The sequence below is a fragment of the Pleurodeles waltl genome, chromosome 1_2, assembly GCF_031143425.1.
Source record: "Pleurodeles waltl isolate 20211129_DDA chromosome 1_2, aPleWal1.hap1.20221129, whole genome shotgun sequence".
Classification (NCBI taxonomy): domain Eukaryota; kingdom Metazoa; phylum Chordata; class Amphibia; order Caudata; family Salamandridae; genus Pleurodeles; species Pleurodeles waltl.
Genome location: NC_090437.1, coordinates 1,223,945,277 through 1,223,967,807, shown reverse-complemented (window position 1 = coordinate 1,223,967,807; position 22,531 = coordinate 1,223,945,277). Strand labels below are relative to the sequence as shown.

The window sequence follows — 22,531 nt, the reverse complement described above, 5'->3', positions numbered from 1 at the left end:
GAAGGAGGAATATAAAGGTAGAGATTTGAAAACAAATATACCAGAAGTGGAAAGAAGGTGATGGGGATGATGAAAATAGGAATGATAGAGAGATGTAGAATGAGTGAAAGAGGAAAGTAGAAAGATGAGTGAGGGCTGAGTTTTTTAAAAGAGTGGGGAACAGAAGGGTGGTGGAAAGAAGGTGAAAAGAAAATGGAAGAGTGGAAAGAATGAAAGTGAAAAAGGAAAGGATGGAAAAGAGGGGAAATTTGACTAAAGAGCAGCATAGAGTGTTTAAAAAAGTACAGGCTAAGAAGGAGGCAGACAAATAATAATACATGGTGCAAGGAGGAGGTGAAATCGATAAAAATGCTGGTAGTAAAGGCATATGTGAAATGAAAAAGTGGGAAAGTATTGAACAGAATAAAGTAGAAAAGAAGAAACAGAGGAGAAAGATATGAGAGAAAGGAGACTTTGGGGGCAAGAGAAATAGGAGATGTGCAGGGAAAGCAGGAGAAAAGCTTAAGGATGAGCAAAATAAATGTAGTGCATTTGCCGAGGTAGCCTTTGTCTGCCTGTGCTGATCAATGATAGTCTTCAAATACATGTACTAATTCATCGTACCTAATACTACCTTGTGAGCCAGGATGAGGTTCTTAACTTTTCATTTATGTGAGGGTGTAACCACATTCTTGATCTTGGCTTGAGTAACCACGTTGTTTAGAAGCGTCTCTATATACTTTGAATTGCGGCAAGTATCAGACTATCTCTACCTTTCATATTCTTTAGGAAGTATCAGAGAGAACAGCTGCCTACCACTGGAAGCACTGTTTAAGGCTTGTAACATATTGTAAAGTTATAATCGATTTTAGACCTGAAACAGCAACTTTTGATGAACAGGCTACCATTCTGGGTATCTTAGATGATGAATCAACAACACTTTACTTTTGCTAGTCTTCTTTTGACAACTTTGATTATCTCCTATTATTGAGAAGGTAATTAGGGTGTCTTTTTTCTATTGAAGCAATGTCCAGAGTCAGTAAAAGCAGGTATGTCCGACATAAATCAAGGAGGCCATCTCACTGTTTCAGGATGTCCACATTACAGTAAATCTAAATGAAAATAATATAGTGATCATCCTGAAAATCTGACAAGAATTTGACTGTATGTGAGACATGGTGGACACCCAAGGCAGTTCTTCATATGAGCCGGTAATTGCCTGTGGGGCTCACCAGCACTCATTTTTTGGGACTGTCACTTATTTTTCCTCATCACATACTGGCCACAAGCAAGAGAGTGAATAATACACAAATAGGAGAGAAAAGGAACGAGAAATACAGAAAAACTGGCAGTAAGAGAGGAAGCTGGGATAGGGAAGAGGGAACTAAAAAGGCAGCAGAGTCTGGTAGTGGATTAAAGAGGCTCAAGGTGAATTCAAGACTATGGTGCCTTGGTATTTGGCGTGCTGATTTTTAATAGCACCGACGGAGCAGAGCTTTGGCACCAGCATTCATTCAAAATGGATTCCATCTAAAGTGATCTGTCGTGTGTCATAACATCCTTCTCTGGGTATTGAATTCTTTTATGCATGTGCTCACTGCATTACCTTCTGCAAGATGTGGAGAAGCTGTTATAGACGTGAATGAGCATGACACTCAACCTAATGTGAAAACTTGCTTCATCATTCCTACGCTGATTCTTCACGTCCGCCTGACAAAGCACCAAATGTAAATGTCAAACAACTACGTGTTAATGATCCAAAAGAAACATACCTTTCTGATGGATACAACTACCTGTGGATTCCTCACCTTATTAATTCTCCCAATGCGCCAGCATTCAACGGGAATTTTCTTCCTAGCTCTTCACGTCGACAAGGACATCACAATTGCACCGCTCTGCACGCGACTCCATCTGACATCATTGTGGCAATAAGAAGTTCTCGCCGGTGTGCTGACGTCAGTTCCCTTTTTTCCGTGCCTCCGACGCTAATGCTTGTTCCTGGCTCTCGAACAGTTACTGTTTCGAAGGTGTTCTTGTTGTACTAGTTACAATGTCTCCACCGAAGAAATCAGATTTTAAGCCTTGTCATGAGTGCGGGGGTCGCAGGTCGGTCACAGATCCTCATGAGGACGTCTTGTGGTGCCCAAGCTTGGACCACGACGTTGAGGGATGCGTGTCCTGCCAGCGGATGAACCCGAAGGCCTTGAAAGAGAGAGAGGCTAAGCTCTTCTTGGCAAAAGCTAAGAAGGGGCATAAGGGTCATCGAAGATCTAAGGCGAGGGATTCTTCCTCACATAAGTCCTCGAGATCTCATAAAAAGCGGCGCCGGCACGATTTTCGATGCCGTTGTTCCAGAGATCGATCTCAGTCCCCTCCGAGGAGGTGCTGTATGGCGTGGGAGGTCAGTCCAACGATCACTCCTGAGCCTCAGAGTCCACAGGTTTCTCCCGCGCCGTCGTTGATTGCGGTCTTCGAGTCCCCGGCGAGTCCTCCGGTTCACTTTTCACCTGTGTTAACTCAGGAACCGGTGGCACAAGCTTCGGATTTGGCCCAAGCGCCTCAAGATAAGAAGAGGTTTCCCGCCTTCCCCACTCCGGGAGCGGATCCAGCGGCGTTCTTTAATGCTATGTTTTGCATTTTCAACAGGCTGGCCCCGCGGGTCCTAAGCTTTCTCTCTGGGTTCACTGGCGCGTACAAACAGGCTCCATTTGTACTCTTCTATCCAGCTGAAGGTGCTGGTTCTGCGCCAGTGACGTCGCTGCCCCAGATGATGTTGCCAACGGCGCCGATGGAGTTGATGCCAGCGCCAGATGGATCTCGATCGAGATGCAGTATATCTCCACCATCTCCTCCGCCAGAGCGTCCCTCTTCTTTGAAACTGGCGTCGTCGACATTGGCTAATTCTCTGTCAACGCCGCGGTTGGAGGCCAGACCGAGGTCAAGGAGGAGGGTCTTGAGGCTCTTGGAGGAGCAGGAGTATCAGCAACAGCTGTTGGAGGAAGGGGAGATTCCTGAGCCTATGGGGGAATTTCAGGGTCTGGACTCAGCAAGTGGCCTAGATACATCCCTTGAGTGGGATCTTTTATCCCCAGGCGAATTCACAGAGGAGGCAGCATCTTATCACAGTGTTATAAGGAAGGCTGCTGAATACTTGGAACTTCCGTTACCAGCATCGGAGGTGAAGACGAACATCTTGACTGAGGTGTTGCATCCTTCCTCTACGTCTGCGGAGCCCCTGCTCTCCCTTTTAATGATGCCCTTACTGAGCCCATTTTAGACATTTGGAGGAAACCACAATTTTTGACACAGCATCCAACACCTGAGAGCTTGGTGGTGCAAGCATTTTGTTCTGTCCGATCTGCACCTGGTTCATTCCCTGCTACTCCATCGGATAGAGAGTCTAAGAGGATGGAGCAAGCAGCTAAGAAAAGTTTCTCCTCATGCAGTATGGCCTTGAAGTCGATCAAGGCTACCTGTGTGCTTGGGAGGTATATTCATGCCCTGATGGACATGGCAAGAGCTGTGGTGCCGAGCGTGCCTCAGGATGTGCAGGGGCAGTTTGATGAGCTCCTATTGGACACTCAAGCGGCGGTCAAGCAGGTTATCAAGTTAGGTTTGGATACAGCTGATTCAGTTGCCAGGGCAAAGGTTACTTCGGTGGCGACCAGGAGGCATGCATGGCTTAGGTCTTCTGGCTTTTCCATGGACGTTCAGACAACTTTGTGGGACCTTCCGTTTGATGGCGAGAAGTTGTTTGGATCCAAGGCCGACTCTGCTTTGGAACGTTTTAAAGACAGCAGGGCTACTGCAAAGTCATTGGGGCCTCAGGCCCCAATGACTTCAGCATCCACACCGTTTATATCTTTTCAGAGATTCAGGAGGTTTGGCCATGGGTCCTCTTTTTGTGGAAGGCCACAGTCCAGCATGCAGCAGCCTGCCAACTCTCTACAGGTCTTATAGAGGGCATGGGAGGGTTAGAACACGAGGGGCTACTCAGCAGCCTCCCACCTCATCTTCTTCCTCTGGGGGAACCCAACAAGGAAAGCAGCCCTAGTTTTCTCTCCATCTTGAATCATGCTTCTCCAGTAGGGGGAAGGCTATTTCATTTTCTCCACAAATGGGAGTTAGTCACATCTGACTCTTGGGTGCTTAATATTGTGGGGAAAGGTTATGCCCTTCCTTTTTGGGAGTTTCCCCCTTCCATCCCTCCCCGTCATTCGTTTTGCACGGAAGATCATCTCCTGCTGCTTCAGCAGGAGGTGCAAGTCCATGTGTTAAAGGGTGCAGTGGTTCCAGAACAGGAAAGGGGTAGGGGATGCTATTCGAGATATTTTCTGATTCCCAAGAAGGATGGTCGATTGAGGCCTATCCTGGACCTGAGAATTTTGAATTGGTTCCTCAAACAGGAGAAATTAAAAATGCTGACTCTAGCACAGGTGCTACTGGTGTTGAACAAGGAAGTCTTGATGGTGTCTGTCGACTTGCAGGATGCTTATTTTCATATCCCCATTCTGAAGTCGCAAAGGAAGTATCTCCGGTTCGTTATAGGGTAGCAACACTACCAGTTTACGGTCCTTCCTTTTGGTCTTACTTCCGCACCTCGAGTCTTCACGAAGGTGATGGCGGTGGTTGCAGCAGACCTCAGAAGGAAGGGAGTATCTGTATACCCTTGCCTGGATGATTGGCTTATAAAAGCCAAGTCCCCAGAGCTTGTGCTGCATCACTTGCAAATGACAACACAGTTGTTGTTCAACCTGGGCTTTACAGTAAACGTGCCCAAGTCTCACCTGGAGCCCTCTCAGCGCCTCCTGTTCATAGGAGCAGTACTGGATACAACATTGAATCGGGCCTATCCTCCGCCTCAGCGGATTCAGGACATTCAGGCATTGATTCCAATGTTTTATAAGGGAGCGGCTTTTCTGGTTGTTCAAGGTCCTACGTCTGCTTGGTCTGTTCGCTTTTTGCATTCTGTTGGTCACTCATTCACATTGGCACATAGGGGCTCTCCAGTGGTGCCTCCGCAAGCAGTGGTTTCAACACAAAGGGGATCTCGAGGAGTCGCTGCAGCGGATGGTGGGCTGTGGACGGCAACCTTTCCCAAGGAAAGCCCTTTTGTCTACCTTCACTGGTGGCCACGGTCATAACGGATGCTTCCACTCTAGGGTGGAGAGCTCATCTGGGGTACCTGGAGATCAAAGGTCGTTGGTCTCCAGTAGAACAGATGTTTCCCGTCAATCTGTTGGAATTACGAGCAATACGTCTGGCTCTCCAGGCCTTCCTCCCATCCCTTTGTGGTCTGTCAGTTCAAGTCTTGACAGACAACAATACTGTGATGTGGTACATCAACAAGCAGGGAGGAGTAGGGTTGTACCTTCTCTGCAGAGAGGCTCTGAGCCTCTGGTCCTGGGCACAGGACCAATGGAATTGCATAGTAGCAAACCATCTGGCCTGATTTCTCAACCTACGGGCGGACAGTCTCGGTCGGCATTTCTCAGCCGATCACAAGTGGGGTCTCCATCCAGACCTGGTTCTTAACATCTTCTGGATGTGGGGATTTCCACAGATAGACCTGTTTGCCACTCAGGAGAACGTGCGCTGCCCGTCGTTCTGCAGCCTCCAGTATCCGGTGCAGGAAGCATTGGGGGACGCGTTTCAGATGTCTTGGTGCGACAAGTTGCTTTACATGTTTCCTCCCCCATACCCTTGATTCCTCGGGTTCTGGGGAAGATTTGCCAAGATCGGGCTCAAGTCATTTTAATAGACCCGGATTGGCCAAGAAGGGTGTGGTACACAGACCTTCTCCAACTCTCATTATGGCCTCCGCTCTGTCTCCCTCTCAGGGCAGACCTCCTCTTGCAGTCGCAGGGGCAGGTTTTACACCCCCACCTCCAGAGCCTGCACTTACATGCCTGGAAATTGAACGGGGCAATCTGAGTTCCTTCTCTCTCCCTCCAGAAGTAGTGGATGCTACCTTATCAGCCAGGCGACACTCCACCAAGACTGTCTATGCTAATAGATGGGCAAAGTTTGTTGCTTGGTGTGGAGAGAAGCAAATTGATCCCTTAAAGGCCCATTTGTCTGATGTTTTACTTTTTGCCCTTTCCTTGGCACAGAAGGGATGTGCAGTTGCGACTGTGATGGGTTATTTATCTGTGCTGTCGGCCTTTCTGCGCCTTCCTGATCAGCCTTTCTTATTTAAGTCCCCTATAGTTATTAGGTTCTTGAAAGGCCTGACTAACAAGTTTCCTCCCACTCCGTTTCTCTTTTTTAATGGGTTCACTGTTTGAGCCTATGCATTCTTGCCCGTTGAGGCTTTTAGTTTTGAAAACAGTTTTCCTCACAGCTATCACGTCTGCTAGGTGTGTGGTGAGCTCCAGACTCTTAGTGTGAAACCTCCTTTTACATCCTTTCATGCTGACAAGGTGGTGCTGAGAACCAGGGCGGCTTTCCTTCCTAAAGTTGTCATTCCTTTTCATATGGGGCAATCTATAACACTCTCGTCCTTTTACCCTCCTCCCCATCCTTCAAAGGAGGAGGAAAGACTTCATCGCCTAGATCCAAGAAGGGCTCTGAGTTCTTACATTGAAAGGACATGAGACTTTTGTATTGATGATCAACTCTTCGGTGGATATATGGACAAGATGAAGGGCAAAGCCGTCCACAAGAGAACCCTTTCTAGGTGGGTCATTCTTTGCATAAAGATTTGTTACTTACTGGCAAAGAAGGTTCCTCCTGAAGGTATAGGGCCCATTCCACCTGGGCTAAGTCTGCTACTTCGGCCTTGGCTAGAGGTGTCCCAGTTGCTGAAATTTGTAAGGCTGCGACTTGGGCTTCCCTCCACACTTTCGCGAAGCATTATTGCTTGGACTCAGAAGTTAGGAGGGACGGCTGTTTTGCAGGATTTCTTGGTTTGACCGGTCAGGCATCCACCTCCGAGTGTGGGATTGTTTTGGGATTCTATTCATAAGGGGAGGAATCCACAGGTAGTTGTACCCATCAGAAGAACAAGTTACTTACCTTCTGTAACACTTTTTCTGGTGGATACAATAGCTACCTGTGGATTCCTCGCAGACCCACCCGCCTCCCCGTTGCCTGTCTGGTCATACCAAGACTTCTTTTGCTATAAATGTGTATACCCCGTTGCCTGTCTGGTCATACCAAGACTTCTTTTGCTATAAATGTATATACGTTTTTGGTGTTTTTTATATAAACAAATATTGTGATTTATATTTGTATTTGGATTGGTATATATATTGTTCTTGTGAAGTGGGTATTCACCTGTTCACCTCAAAGGCATGTAAAAAAATGGTGAAACTGACGTCAGCACGCCGGCGACGACTTATTATTGCCCTGATGACGTCAGACAGAGTCACGTGCGGAGCTATGCAGTTGTGACGTATTCGTCGACGTGAAGAGTTAGGAAGAAAATTTCAGACGAATGCTGGCGCATTGGGAGACTTCATAAGGTGAGGAATCCACAGGTAGCTACTGTATCCACCAGAAAAAGCTTTACCGAAGGTAAGTAACTTGTTCGTTACTCATTATGCCAAATCATAAAAAATAACTGACACCTCACTCATTAGGGAACCATACCTAGAGGGCTTCTTCCCTTCCATCTGATCATCTAACACCTGAGCTTTACCATATATTCCAACCTGTCTCTAGTCACACATAAAATTAACATAGCCAGAGTGACCAGCTAACACATACAATCTTTAAAAAAAGACAGACCTGACACCCGTAGCACCCGCTCATCCCATTCCCTGTTCTTCAGTAACTCCTTTCTTATACACGAACTGAGGTCTTCTCTGTCATCCCTGAACGCTGTCCTTTATGGTGAGACTTACAACCATATTACCCTGATAACAAAGAAGATGCATTGGTTAACTATAGTTGGTACAACTAGAGACTGGAGGCCCGACCTAAAAAGGAAGATTCACTACTACTTGGCTGACCTGCTCACCCTCACAAAAGAAGGGCCTGATCAACATTGTAAGGCCAAGAGAATATAACCTCTGAACAAGCAGTTTGCTCCTTCCATTACCTACTGAGGCCCTCATTTTACTAAACTTTGCACGACTGTTTGCGTGACACAAAAGACAAGGCAATTTACTAATCATTTTAAAGACCCACACACGTAGTGCTAAATCGCAATGCATGTCACAAACACTCAGGCTAACTTAAGTAAATAAAGCCCGAAATGTGCAGTTGTGTATATAGATTTCCCTGTGATATTATTTTAGCTACACCTTAGAAGACAACTCACCCTTTGATGGTTTTGTTCCTTTATAATGTGGTGAACTTGTTCAGTTAGACGTTCAAGCCTTAAAGTAACTTCATTTACTTTATCTTTGGTCAGATCAGCGGTTTCATCCAGAAGATGTTTTCCAATCTGAATGTCCAAGTGAATGCGCTGGGAATTTAATTGAAAGATATTTGTTTTAGGAGGGATAGTTAAGCAGAATTTATAGATGTAAGCCAATTATCTTTACATTTCTCGTAACTACATTTTTAATTAAATTTACATAGATACCACTACGCCACAATAAGATGCTAACATGGTCTAATAACACACTCTAATAATAAGTAACCTTTGACAGTAAAAAGAAGAGAAGTTAAATTACAAAGTATGTATGCAATATTATATATAGCAACTCGGAAGCAAATGGTATTCCACACGTTTGTCTCATGCAAAATCCATTATATTACATTCTGAAGGCACATTATTATAGTAAACTTTAGCTAATTCACAATATTAACCCAGCCCTTAATAAAGCAGACCCAAATGTCTGCTTTTCATAGCGTACCGATGCATTCTAATAATTTCCTTCACTTGTACAGAGATTCATCTGCGCTTCCCTATTTCAGTCTAAATGTTTTGAATACTCTCTTTAGAAAAATCTGTAGACAAAGCTTTGTATACATGAGAATATGTATTTATTTTGTCTACCAGATAACAGTACCTCAATTAACATTCTATCGGAAAGTCCACCAGCTCTGTCCCTGAGACAGAGTTTACAGGACACCCATCATCCTTAAGAATTTTAAAATGTCACAAAGTAATTTTATCTGATTGCAAAATTATCGAAGGCGGCCTTCATCCTGAATGTAATGAAATACCAGCACCACTTAGACCACTACAGTTGCTTATTGTACTCAGAAAGGAAGACATTTTGAATATGATTTAACAGCCCCCTGTTGGCTAAGTTTTACTTCCTTTTAATGGGGTGACTTTGGTGTAGCTTGAAGGAATAGGAACTCTGAAAACTTATAATTACATTTTGAGCCATTAAATAAATATTGGAATTCATGCACAGCATAGTGATCCTTTGTCCTAGTTAGTTGGCATGATGTATTTCTCTACATTGACAACACAGAGAACCTTTCCAGGATGCAGATGCTGCTAGACATTCAGGTCAGTGTTTGAGGCTGGCTGGGTTTCATCAGGTGCCAGGATAGGATGATACATGTAGACTGACAGATACCTGCTGCTAGGATAAAATTGGTAGCTGTAGGCTGGGTAGTACCTACTACAAGCCCAGGATAGTACCTATATGCTGGCTGGTACCTACTACAAACATAGGCTAGCAACTGTAGGCTGGCTGGTACCTGTTAGAAGCACAAGGTGGTCACTGTAGGCTGGCTTGCACCTGCTCAAGCATAGGACGGTAACTGTAGGCTGGCTGGTACCTGCCACCAGGAAAGGATGGTGACTGTAGGCTGGCTGGTACCTGCCACCAGGATAGGATAGGATAGGAGATTGACTGGGCTGACAGAATGGATTCATATGGTGATGTAGGAGAGTGGCAAGATGCCAAACTTAAAAGTCTCTTGAAAGAAACACAAAGAACCAACCACCCTGTAGCAAATGTGGTTACTGGTTGAGGGAGGTGAAACCCTACTCAAGCAACAACCAAAATTCTTGTCAGGATGAACACAAGCAAACACCATACTAACCTGTGCTTACCCCTCTGGTAACTTGGCACAAAAGGAGTTAGGCTTAGCAATATATAAAGTATTTATGCAGAACTTAGACAGTAATAGAGTGAAAACACAACACCAGAAAAATCCCACACCAATTTAGAAAAATAGAATAAAATGTAATACATTATTTGACACCAAAACAAATAAAATCTAATTAGTAGAACCGGAGTATGCAATTTGAAAGTTTTTGTGAAAATCAAGCACTAAGAAGCAAAAACCGCAAACCATGGTTATCTGGTCGCAGTAGGCCATGTGCCAGTCACCAGTTCAGGCAGAGGATAGGCCAGATACAGGACTGAGTTCAGTTCACTGAAATGTACCTTGTGGCTTGGACATCGAGATGCAAAGTCCTTCCGCTGAGATGCATAGTCTTGCTTCGAGAAGCCTTCGACTAGGAGCTGTGATGTGAGGTTCAATATCGAGATGAGGAGGGCAGCGACTGAGTCGATGACTGTAGAGGAAGAGCTGCAATGCAAAGTCGACGAGAAATCTGGTGGGTCTTGCAGAGGCCTCTGCTGCGTAAGTCAGCACAGGGGATGGGATGCGTTGCGGTGGGCCAGAGTTGGCATTGTGCTGCTTTAGAATTGAAGAAGTTGCCAGAGCTTGCAAAGACTTGCACTGAGATGCATCGGCATTGAGGATGAGCGGCGTCTCGCTGGGGTGGGGTCGATAGAGGGCTGCATCAAGATGCATGAAGATGCGTCAACGTCGGATAAGCCTGTTATATTCCTGTGCTTGAACAGGGGGGCAGCCTACTGACCTTGGAGGTTTCATGGAGTTCTGGGTACACACAGGCAGGCTGGTCTCAACAGGGCAGATCACAGCAGCATAAGAGTCCTAGTGCAGCAGCAGCAGGCCTTGGGCAGCAAGCAAGTCAGCAGGGCAGACATTTCAGCCGGGCAGTCCTTCTTCCCAGCAGAGTCCACAGGTCCAGAAGTGATCAGAAGAGTTAGGTCTAAAAGTCCATTATTTACACTTGGTGCCCGCTTTGAAGTGGGAGAGGCTTCTAGAGTCCTCCCCCTAAAGAGATGGCTGGAGTTTCCTGCTTCCCTGCCCTGGCCCTAGCTTGTCTGGGAGCATTGATTACTATTTCAAAACCCTTTGTGAGAGTGTTGAAACTGTGTCTTTGTGATATGCAAGTGTGGTAGGTGAAAGCTCCATCCTCCTATGAAGTCAGAGATGGCCCATCCTGCCCACACCTATTGCCCCTTTGTCTCGCTGTCTAGGCGTTATAGAGAAAGCCCAACTGCCAGCTCACCTAGTCATCTGATCCAGGATACAGGTCCGCAGGCACCAAACAGTTAAGGCAAAAAAATGACAACTTTCTGAAGTGGCATTTTCATAATTGTAACTTAACATCCAATTTTACCATTAAAGAAGGTTTAAAAATACAATTATTTAGAGACAAAGGGCCTTATTATGACTTTGGTGGACGGAAAAGCCTGTCTGTCGAAGTCCAAACGGGTAGGTTGCCACCAGTGCAGCCGCCTCCCCGCAGGCCCAGCGGGAAACGGCCTACAGCATTGTGTCCAGCTCATAATAGATGCTGTAGTGCGGAAGTTGCACCAGCACTCGTCACAATATTCTCTGTCTGCAAAGCAGGCAGTGAACATTGCGACGGGCTGGCCAGGGGGGCCCCTGCACTGCCCATCCCAAGTGCACGGGCAGTGCAAGGGCACCCTGGGATCCGCTGTGCCCCATCTCCACCATCCTTTTCATGGCGGTGCTACTACCATGAAACCGCTGGTGGTAAAGCGGGTTATAATCTGGGACCGCCAGCAACGCCAGGCTGACGTGAAGTCGTATTCTGGCAGTACTGGTGGTCCGACTGTGGCGCTACCGCTGCGGTCTTAATATGGCGGTCGGACCACCGCATTGGAGGTGTTCCGACCCCCACTGTGACCCTGGCGGTCATTAGCCTGCCAGGGTCATAATGAGGCCTAAGCTTGGCTTATCTACCTGCTCCCAGTTGAAAGCACTTATTAACTGTAATAAGATAACCCAATGTTATACTATGGGAGTGATAAGTCTTGAAGTGGTGAAAAACAAATGTAAGAGTTTTTCACTACTAAATTTAAAAGAACATGGTCAACTTTTTAAATACATTGCTCCCTGCCCTATAGGCTGTTTAGGGCCTACCCTAGGGGTAACTGATATGTACCAAAAAGGACGGTTTATGCCTCGCAAGACGATCAAGCTAGGTCAAAATGGCAGTTCAAATGGCATGCCTGAGACATCTTTAAAATGCTACTTGAGTGGGTGGCACAGTCAGTACGGCAGGCCCACTGGAAGCATTTAATTTACTGGCCCTGGGTACATGTATTACCAGTTTACTAGAGACTTATAAGTAAATTAAAGGTGCAAATTGAGAGAAAGCCAATGTTGGCATGTCTGTTGGGAGAAAACACAAGCACTTTAGCAAAGGTTTGCAATGGTAAAGTGCACAGAGTCCTTAGGCCAGCAAGATCAAAGTCAGCAAAAACAGGAGGATTGAAGGCAGAAAGATGGGGAAACCCATGCTAAGGATGTCAGATCCACAATCAGTGGATGTCAGTGTCCCCCTGTAAGAAACTGGATTACTGGTTGGGGGGGGGGATGAAACTGTTCTCATGCAGAAACCACAATGTGCCTCAGGGTGCAGTCACAAGCAAACCCTAAAGTAACCTACGCCGAGCCCTTGGGCAGCTTGACATAGTCAAGCTTAATTCAGAGGCAACATATAAAGTATTTGTGCAACTCTTTAAACAGTAACATAGTGAAAACACACATCAAAAGGATCCTAACCCAGTTTAGAACAATACAGTAATTTTTAACAAATGAAACAAAACTAAAACAAAAAAAATCCAATGAGTAGTTCCGGAAATATTTAATTTTAAAGATCTTGTTAAAATAGCACCAAAAGCACAAAGTGCCAACTGTGGATATCAGATTGCGTCGGACCAGTAAAAATCTCACAAGTTCAGGCCAACCCCAATGGTGTGCTGGCTGGCTACAGGAACCCAGTTAGGCCTGCTTAGCAAAGTACCTTAAATCCTGGTTTGCAGAGTGTTGTGAAGATCCATGTTGAAGTTGTTTTGCATAGCAAAAGAGTCATTTAGGGAGAATTTAAACTAAACCTTGAAATTGTGTCAAATTATTAATCTGGGATTTTAGTGTTACACAAAATCACTGTGTGGCACTGCACAAACACAAGTACTCAATCCCACCGCTGAATACAAATGTAGAAAATTGGGTTACTGGTTGAGGGGAGGTGAAACTCTTCTCAAGCAGCAACCCCAATTCTTGTCAGGGTGAAACACAATTGAACTGCTGATTAACCTATGCTGAACCCTCTTGTAGCTGGGCACGAAAGCAGTCAGGCTTAACTTAGAGACAATGGCCCTCATTACGACCCTGGCGGTGTAACACCGCCAGGGCCGCTGTAGGCGGGAGCACCGCCGACAGCCTGGCGGTGCCCCGCGGGGCATTCTGACCGCGGCGCTTTGGCCGCGGTCAGAAACGGAAAACCGGCGGTCTCCCGCCGGTTTTCCACTGCCCCTTAGAGTCCTCCAAGGCGGCGCAGCTTGCTGCGCCGCCGAGGGGATTCTGACAATCCCTACCGCCATCCTGTTCCTGGCGGCTCGATTGTCGTGGGGCCCCTGGGGGCCCCTTCAGTGCCCATGCCAATGGCATGGGCACTGCAGGGGCCCCCGTAAGAGGGCCCCTAAAAGTATTTCACTGTCTGCTTGGCAGACAGTGAAATACGCGACGGGTGCAACTGCACCCGTCGCACCTTCCCACTCCGCCGGCTCGATTACGAGCCGGCATCCTCGTGGGAAGGTCGTTTTCCCCTGGGCTGGCGGGCGGCCTTTTGGCGGCCGCCCGCCAGCCCAGGGGAAAACTCAGAATACCCGCCGCGGTCTTTTGACCGCGGCGCGGTATTTTGGAGGGGGGAATTCTGGCGGGCGGCCTCTGCCGCCCGCCAGAATTGGAATGAGGGCCAATATGTATAGTATTTATGCAGCACTTAGACAGTAATAAAATAAGAACAACACACAGGAAAACTACTATAGCAATTTACAAAAATAGAATGAAATGTGATAATTATTTGACAACAAAATGCCACAAGTCCAATTAGTAGAACCAGAGTGTGCTATTTCAAAGGTTTTGTGAAAATCAAGCGCTAATAAGCAAAAAGCACCAACATTGGTTATCTGGTTGTGGTAGACGAGGTGGCATTTTCAGAACTGTGAATTAAAATCCAGCTCCACCATTAAGGAGGGTCTTAAATTAGAATTCTGTAAAGACCAAACTCGAATTCCCTACCTACTCCCAATGAAAAGTTAGCACTTGTTAAATATAATAAGTTAACCAATGGTATCCTATGGTAGAGGTAGGCCTTTCAGTAGTGAGAAATGAATTTAATAATTTCTCACTACTAGGTCATGTAAAAGTTAAACGTACACATCCAACTTTTTAAATACCCTGCCCTAAAGGCTGTTTAGGGCCTACTGTAGAGATGGCATATATGTACCAAAAAAAGAAGGTTTAGGCCTGGTGCAAAGTTTATTTTGCTAGGTTGAAATGGCTGTTTAACAGATAGGTTACAAAGGCAGACCTGAGACATGTTTAAAGACTACTTAGGTGGGTGGCACAATCAGTGCTGCAGGCCCATTAGTAGCATTTGATTTATAAGCCCTGGGTACATGTTGTACACTCTTCTAGGAGCTTAAAAGTAAATTAAAGGTTCCATTTGGGTGGAAGCCAATGTTACCATGTCTTAGGCTAGCAGTGGTAAAGTGTGCAGAGTCCTAAGGCCAGCAAAAATGAAGTCAGCAAAAAATAGAAGGATTTAAGGCAAAGAGTTGGGGAAATGCACAACAAGGATCTCAAGTCCAACACACCCTACTGTTCCATGTCCACATGTACATAACATGCTAGAAAGCTGTACCAAAATATTTGCATGCATTAACCAAGTTGACTGATTCAATTCTCGTTCATTTATACATGCGTTTGTTCAACTAAACAGGCAGTTATCACCATAACTTAGAATAGATCTGCCCTTTGACAAATTAGTTACGTTTTTCAAGCAGCGATAGTCAAAATAATGACACTTGTACATACTAGTCTGCTTCCTCCGAACACCATGAGTCTGGTTGAGTTAGACTGCAGGCAGATGGTATGCTCTCCTGGTGAGTGAGATGTGAAAGTGAACTTTGCTTCTGGTCCATACAGTTTTGATAACAGAACCTGCAATAGGAAGTTAGAATGTCAAGCCTTTCTAGCATGAAACCAGTTCAAAACACTGTTGTTCTGTTGTACGTATAGTAACATTTTAAAAATCATGTCATGGGTAAAAGTCACTGACACAGTGTTTTCTTTAAATTATCCTCCTTTCCAATTTTATTATATTTGCCTTGTCAGATTTTAGTGCTCCACTGTAAAAATGATAGAAATATGAATACAGGACTTCTGAACTTTCTAGGATGTTACATTTCAAATGACAATCAAAAGTAGTAAATGTAGAAAACACAGGAATGCTGTACGAAAGGTGTTACAGTGCTGCTTAATTATTACAGTACTCAACATGGGGCCAAACTTGACAACCATGTTTTCAAGCTTTACTTGCGTGTAAACCTCCCAACACTCATGCAGAGGGTTGGGCTTACTTCGCACACCTTGAAGCTATTGAAAAATCTCACAAGTGTCCCTTAAGAGCTCCCCGTGGCTCCAGTGGGTTTGTAGCCAAAGTGAAAATGGGACAATAAAATTAACAATTTGCCACATTATTTTAGGTCTGGCTTTGTCCAAGGCCTTTTGATGCTACTAAGGTTATATATCTAATATATATACTGATAGGGTCTTTCAGCAAGCCCTTTTCATCCTTTGGTGTGGTCGGACTGGACTATGGGGCAGTCAGGCAGTGCGTGATAGGCTAGTCTGGCAGGTCAGTATGTGGCCTGTTTTTTGTTTTTTTGTTTTTAGCAATTTGTTTGGCTTGTATTACCAGGTCAAGGGGTAAGGTTTTTACTGTTGGTTTCCCTGATATTACCACAAGCATTGCCTGCAGCCTACACATTCTGTGCTGGCTTTCCTACCATGCAAAATACCTAACCAGCTTGTTCAAAACTGGTCTGATTTGCAAATGTGGGCCATTTTATTCGCTTTCTGGTTTGCTAATGAGGACCATTTTTCTTTTTGACTCTGGGCTTATTTTTGACTAATTCCGACCCAGTCCATTTGTCTGTTATTGTGCCATTTACAATTTTCTCCTACCCAGTATAGCATAGAACAAGGGACAAAGGGTCAACCCACTTCAGCCATTGGCTAACCTCATTGTGAATGATGGAATTCTGCCCTTTCACTAGGAGCACACCCACACTCAAAGAAGTTTCTGTCAGAGCCAGGGACTATTACGGCAATGTGTGCATCTTAAGACCAACAAATATGTTTGTTTTTAGCTAATATTTATTTCAATTTCAGAGGCCCTGGCAGCTTACGGAACAAAAAAGTTTGCAAAAACCACGACAGACTACAAGCATTGACAAAGCCAAGTGGACGGCAGCCTATGCCAGATATATTAGTTTTGCCAGCCCTTGTTTTTCCTAGAAAAAGTTGGGCTGCTTAGTCCACTTACCGCTTGCTGCAGTTTAAATTGTCCAAATAATCCAATTGCCTGCTTTCATAGGTACAACAGGTATGCTTCATAAATCCCCAAGGGCATCTGGTCTTCATGCCTTAATTGTCAAATTGCTTTGCGAGCTGGGACTGCCTGTACTCCTCGCTGCAAAATCTCACAGTGACTATGTGCATGTCTGTGCAGCGTTTGGATGATGTAACCCATATACCAGTCATAACCATACACCACACTGTGGTGTGCCAGTCGGATGACCTCACCTTGGGGAGACCCTATGAATAATTTGGGGTTGAAACGTCAATAATCCCGCCAATTAGTTGTAATTGACAATTAGCGAGTAAAGAGACCGTAGATTCAGTTGAACTACCCTTTTCCCTCTATCTACAGTGCTTTGTATATCATATGTTGTAAATATGATCACCATGTGAGCGCTGTAGTCATCTGCAATATATTCACTTGTATCACTCTATATTATATTGTACTGCACATACATTAATTTAATACAGTGTTGCCCGAAACTCAAATTTGCTTCCTAATATAATTCCGCTTGGAACAGAACTGCAGTACTAATTTGTTTTGGATTCCTCTAATGTCCAGGTGAGATTTCCCTATGCAAATGAGTCCTGCATGACCTTTTGTGTGGAGAATACGCTTTGCCCCTTGTCTCATGGGCATATAGGAGTGTCCTTATTGAATATATACAGTGTGCCAAACAACCTGTCAAGGACTCTCCCAGTTGTGAAATGAAAACCCATTGTGTGAACCGCACTGCTGAAATATGACTCAGCTGCTTATTTTGCGTCGGGTGTTAAGGATTATATGTGTTCAACAAGGGCCTGGGCAATGGACAATTATAAAAAAGAACAGTGAGGTAACTGTACACATTCATTGCATATACAAGTAATGCAACACATTTGCTCAGAAAAGTTATTTAATGCTTAAAACATTTCATCAAGTAACATTCTACAAAAAAGCATAACAGTACGCATGTGCAATGTGTCCCCAGTGCAAGACAACCAAAAAGAACCAGTAGGGAGAGCAAGAAAGTTCCAATATTGAGATTTCAAGTGCATTTCTATACAACAAATGACTGTTTACAATTTGTACAGTTTCAAAAAATTAAATATAGTTTCTTTGTTGTTTAGTAGTCGATGACTTTTCGACCTCAACCGAGTTAAGGCATCTTAATTAGGAACATCTGTAATGGATGATCAAAATGTTAGATATATGTTGTGAAATGATCGTATGTTGTAACAAAGTAAAATAAAAGGTGAGTACCTAAGTGGCCAGATGCCCAGAATTAAAGGTATGCTGGTCCTGATTAGTGCACAAGTGACGAATAAGAGGCCAGAATATGATAAATAAAGGCAGTGCTCACTCTGGAGTCGGACCTACAAGGTATTAACAGTCAACAGCAAGTGGTTAGAAAAAAGCTAACCAATACCAAGCATAATAATGTAAAGAGTCATGCAAGCCAAATACCTTTACCCTGAGTGGTAGGATCCCTCAAAACAATGTTCAGCGCTTCTGTGAGTCACAGGTCGCCAGGCAGGGCATGAAACCATAACGAGCCTCTCTACATACCTCAGTCGGCACTCAGACTCAGATTTAATTTATTGTTTCAGTTAATTAAAACCATAACACGTTTACTATTTACATAATAAAGGTGTTCCAGTGTGATTAAAAGTTCCCGTTAGAGGGTTAATTATATATAAAAGAGAAATAATCGATCCAAAAAGAGACAGTTAGTATTTTCTCAGCTTGTAGTTAAAAGGTGTGCAGGTATAGTCAGTCCCAAAATTTCGAAATTACTTGAATATGACAACATTCATCAATAACCTTCAAATTAAGAACATGCAGTAAAAAACCTATTAAATCTTATGAAATCGCTCATCTTATGATAACAGATATAAAGATTAGGTCGGGTCAGGGAGTTCAAAGTGTTTAAGTATGACACATCATTCAGTCACTGTCATGGGAATTAAGTGCCATAGAATTTACGAATCCTCCAATATATGAGATTTACCAGACCCCACGGACTAACGAATCTCATCTTTTAAAAGATTTTTAGACATGAGATCTGGAAAGGCCTGTGATATCCTGTGCGTTCGACAAATACCTTGATCCCATAGACCCTGGGGCCGTTGGTATTGTTGCGATGCTCGCGCACAGTGTTTCGCGCACAGTGTGTTTACACTGGGCACGAGCATCGCTAGGCAACGGGAGTTGGACGGAGGTTGAGGAAAGACAGTTGCGAAGACGACGCGCTTCGCATTTCCTGTATCGGGGTCGCATTTAACGTTACAATAAAAGCTTGTAAATCACATGAATTTCGTAACGTTATTCATCTCAACAAAATTGGCGACGAGTTATTAGCGACCCCGAGGAAGAACCCACACGTCCAGCAAGCAAATGTCTTCACAGCTTGAGGCAGGATTGAAAGGAAGTTAGGACTTGATATTTTCATGCTGTTTTCAACAGGACTTGGTGATTGATGTAGCGGTAGGATTAAGACTTTGTTTATCAGTTGTTTTGTGCCAAGTAAACCAGACTGAAAATGTCTACACGCCGCATTTTACGTTTTCAGATTGTCTGACAGTGTCAAGCAAACAAGTCTCTGCGCACGTTTGATTATTATTTTTTTTTCGTAAGTCCATCATTTTTTCAAACTTAGCGAACTTGCTGGATTAATATTTTCTCCTTTCCAAGGAAATATTTGTTGTAAAGTTGTTTCATCATAATTTTTGGTCATGGCTTCTGGAAATGCATGGAATCTTAGCGCTCCTGAGCCATTCTTGCCAAAAGATGGAGAAGCTACTCTAAGATGGGAGTGAAAATTTACAACAGTATTAACAAAAAGATTAGAGCACCTGAGCAAGGAGATGTTTTTAGCCATGCTCTTGAAGATCTCACAGAGTATTTTAGACCTGCCGTGTGCGTAGCTGTTGACCGATTTAAATTTTATCATAGGAAGCAACAATTTGAGGAATCTGTAGATGATTACGTTGCTGCACTCAAGAATTTGGCTTTGTCATGCAAGTTTGGTAATCTTCATGACGAACTCATTAGAGACCAAATTATAATGCACACTGCCAATCCACATATCCAAGAGAAACTTTGGTCTAGATGGGAAGCACCGTTACGAGAGGTTATTGACATGGTCAAAAGCGCTGAACTCACTGGAAGATGCGCAAAGGCTGTTCTGCGCAGTGAGGAAAAATCATTTACAAAGTTGGAAGACAATGCTACTATTGCCATAGTCAAGAAAAACAATGAATTATCGTCTAAGAGAGTCCATTTTTATCAAGGGGAGAAAGATAATTAATTCCTGAAAGACAAAAAATTTTGTTTCAGATGTGGCAGCAAATCTCATCTGGCAAATGATAGGAAATGTCCGGCTCGGAATCAGAAGTGCTCAAACTGTGGTGTTTTGGGACATTTTGCCAAAGTGTGTCGCAGAAGGAAATTTGGTGGGGGTGACGCAAGTGTTAAATGTGTGAGGGAATGTGACAGCGGTTCATCGGAGGAGTCTGATTCTAATTTATGCATTCTTAATGTTGATGATAAGGTACAGAATGTTAAAAACAACATGAGTAGACCCTTATGCCATGTTACGATTGCTGGCATTGATATTTCGGTTGTTGCGGATTCGTCGTATCCCATCCTCGTCGCCAATCCTTTCCAAGGAAATATTTGTTGTAAAGTTGTTTCATCATAATTTTTGGTCATGGCTTCTGGAAATGCATGGAATCTTAGCGCTCCTGAGCCATTCTTGCCAAAAGATGGAGAAGCTACTCTAAGATGGGAGGAATGGCGAGAATATTTTGTAAACTACATTTCAACTTTTGAAGATGAAGAAGAACTTACTCCAGAAAAGAAGAAGAAAATTCTTTTACACTGTTTAGGTGCAAAGGGTTTGAAAATTTACAACAGTATTAACAAAAAGATTAGAGCACCTGAGCAAGGAGATGTTTTTAGCCATGCTCTTGAAGATCTCACAGAGTATTTTAGACCTGCCGTGTGCGTAGCTGTTCTTCATTGTCCATGTGTAGGAATGTTAATTCTGGGTTGGTTGGGAAGGAAGGAAAAGTTATCAGCCCAGAACGCAAGGTATGCAAATTTGACTGGTTAGATGATTGGAAGTATACGCCTTCCTATGATTCTGATTATAACTCTAATGTACAGTCTAACGTACCTACTGTCAACAATCATTTTGATGTGCCTGCAAGGAAAACAAGCAGGTGTGGTCGTTTAGTCAGGACACCAAGCAAATTTCAGGATTATGTTTGTTTTGCATAATGCTACGAATGTGAATGTATTATTCTTTGAGGGTAAAATTGTTTTGGTTTTCGGAATTGTTTTTTATTTTTTCCTCGTTGTATTTTCTGTTTGTTAGGGGGAAGATGTGTTGCGATGCTCGCGCACAGTGTTTCGCGCACAGTGTGTTTACACTGGGCACGAGCATCGCTAGGCAACGGGAGTTGGACGGAGGTTGAGGAAAGACAGTTGCGAAGACGACGCGCTTCGCATTTCCTGTATCGGGGTCGCATTTAACGTTACAATAAAAGCTTGTAAATCACATGAATTTCGTAACGTTATTCATCTCAACAGGTATGAGCTCAGTTTGACCTGGGAGGGTTAGAAAGTCGTGCTGTTTTGATCGTGCTCTGCATTCAGCTACAGTCCTGAACATCCTTTTTGTTGTAACGCAAGTGTCAAATACTTGACAAATTTACAATTTAGCTGGGGATTGTACGGGTTGAAACAGGCTACTATGGCTCCTCTACAGGTCTGTATGTCTCTGTCATTGAACATTCTTTTAAGGAACCTCCTTCGAAGGTTTAGCAGTCCCGGGCAAATGCAGATTATGTGTGGGATATCTCCCTTTGGCATGGACAGTGCCTGCAATTCTGCAAAGTCGTGTTCCTCCATGACGGAAAGTTGGCTAAGGTTGCCAGGTTTCCTAGTCGCATTGTCATTAACTGGTGTTTCATATATGGCACATTTAGAGTAAAAAGGTAAATGGCTGGTTCTAGTTTTGAATAGTGCCTTATGATCATCCACGCGTGTGCGCCTGGCACTAAATTTAACTTTCTCTTGAGTGAACGAAAGCAGTTTGCTGGCCTTGTTAACACCTCTTGTGAATGATTTGTAATTCGGTGCTACCTCCCACAGGTCTTGGAGTTGGTTGATAGATGGCCGAAGGTATTTATTGTAAGGTGAGTGCTGGTCATTTTCTAGGGCCCGCCAAAGTGTGCCGTTCAAATTGTTGGCTGAGTGGCTAATTTTATACCAAGTTTTTGCCGCCTCTGCTTTGCTGCCAGATCTTGCAGCACAAGTCCAAATTCCAGGCGCAGGTGCGCTGGTGAGGGTGAATTGGGTAATTTAAAAACTCACCTGAATACCTTAAGCTGTATTTTATCTATCTGGGGCTTTTCCAGACCATGCATAGCCATTCTGGCATAGGTGGTTAGTGCATTCTGGATGAGATGACAGTTAGCAGTGGGCGGAATGATGGACGTGTAGCCGTTTGGCCAGGAGGGAGAAAGCATGAGTTAATGCTGAAGCTCATTGCGTGATGTATTTCCTCTGTTGACTTAAAGTGCCTTGAGCATCTATAATTACTCCTAGGTATTTGTAATACGGCACCACCTCCAGCAGAATGTTGTTTAAGGCCATCCTGGTCAGAAAGTCTTCCTGCATCCTACCCGCATTATTTTAGATTTGGACATGTTGATTTCCTCCTAGTTGGAGTGAACGTAGTTGGCCAGAATATTTAAAGATTTTTGTAAACCGACCTTGGTGCAGCTGAACAGTACCTGACCGTCTGCATTTATTAAATGTGTCAGGGAAATCCCTCTCAACCATGGAGGGGAACATTTCTGGTATCCAGAGCTGGAGTCAGGTCTGCCATAAACAAGTTGAACAGATGCGGAGCGAGCACACAGCCTT

The 22,531-nt window shown here is 44.2% G+C and overlaps 1 protein-coding gene across 1 annotated transcript in view; it reads right to left on the bottom strand.

The window, feature by feature from the left end:
• LOC138249941 (transmembrane emp24 domain-containing protein 11-like) overlaps positions 1-22,531 on the bottom strand; it is a 163,389-nt gene that overhangs the window by 19,695 nt on the left and 121,163 nt on the right. Inside the window, exons 3-4 of the mRNA XM_069204198.1 lie at positions 15,067-15,192; positions 8,246-8,392 (exon numbers count right to left, since the gene is read on the bottom strand). Of these exons, the coding sequence (XP_069060299.1) occupies positions 8,246-8,392; positions 15,067-15,192 (273 nt within the window). The remainder of the gene's footprint in view (positions 1-8,245; positions 8,393-15,066; positions 15,193-22,531) is intronic.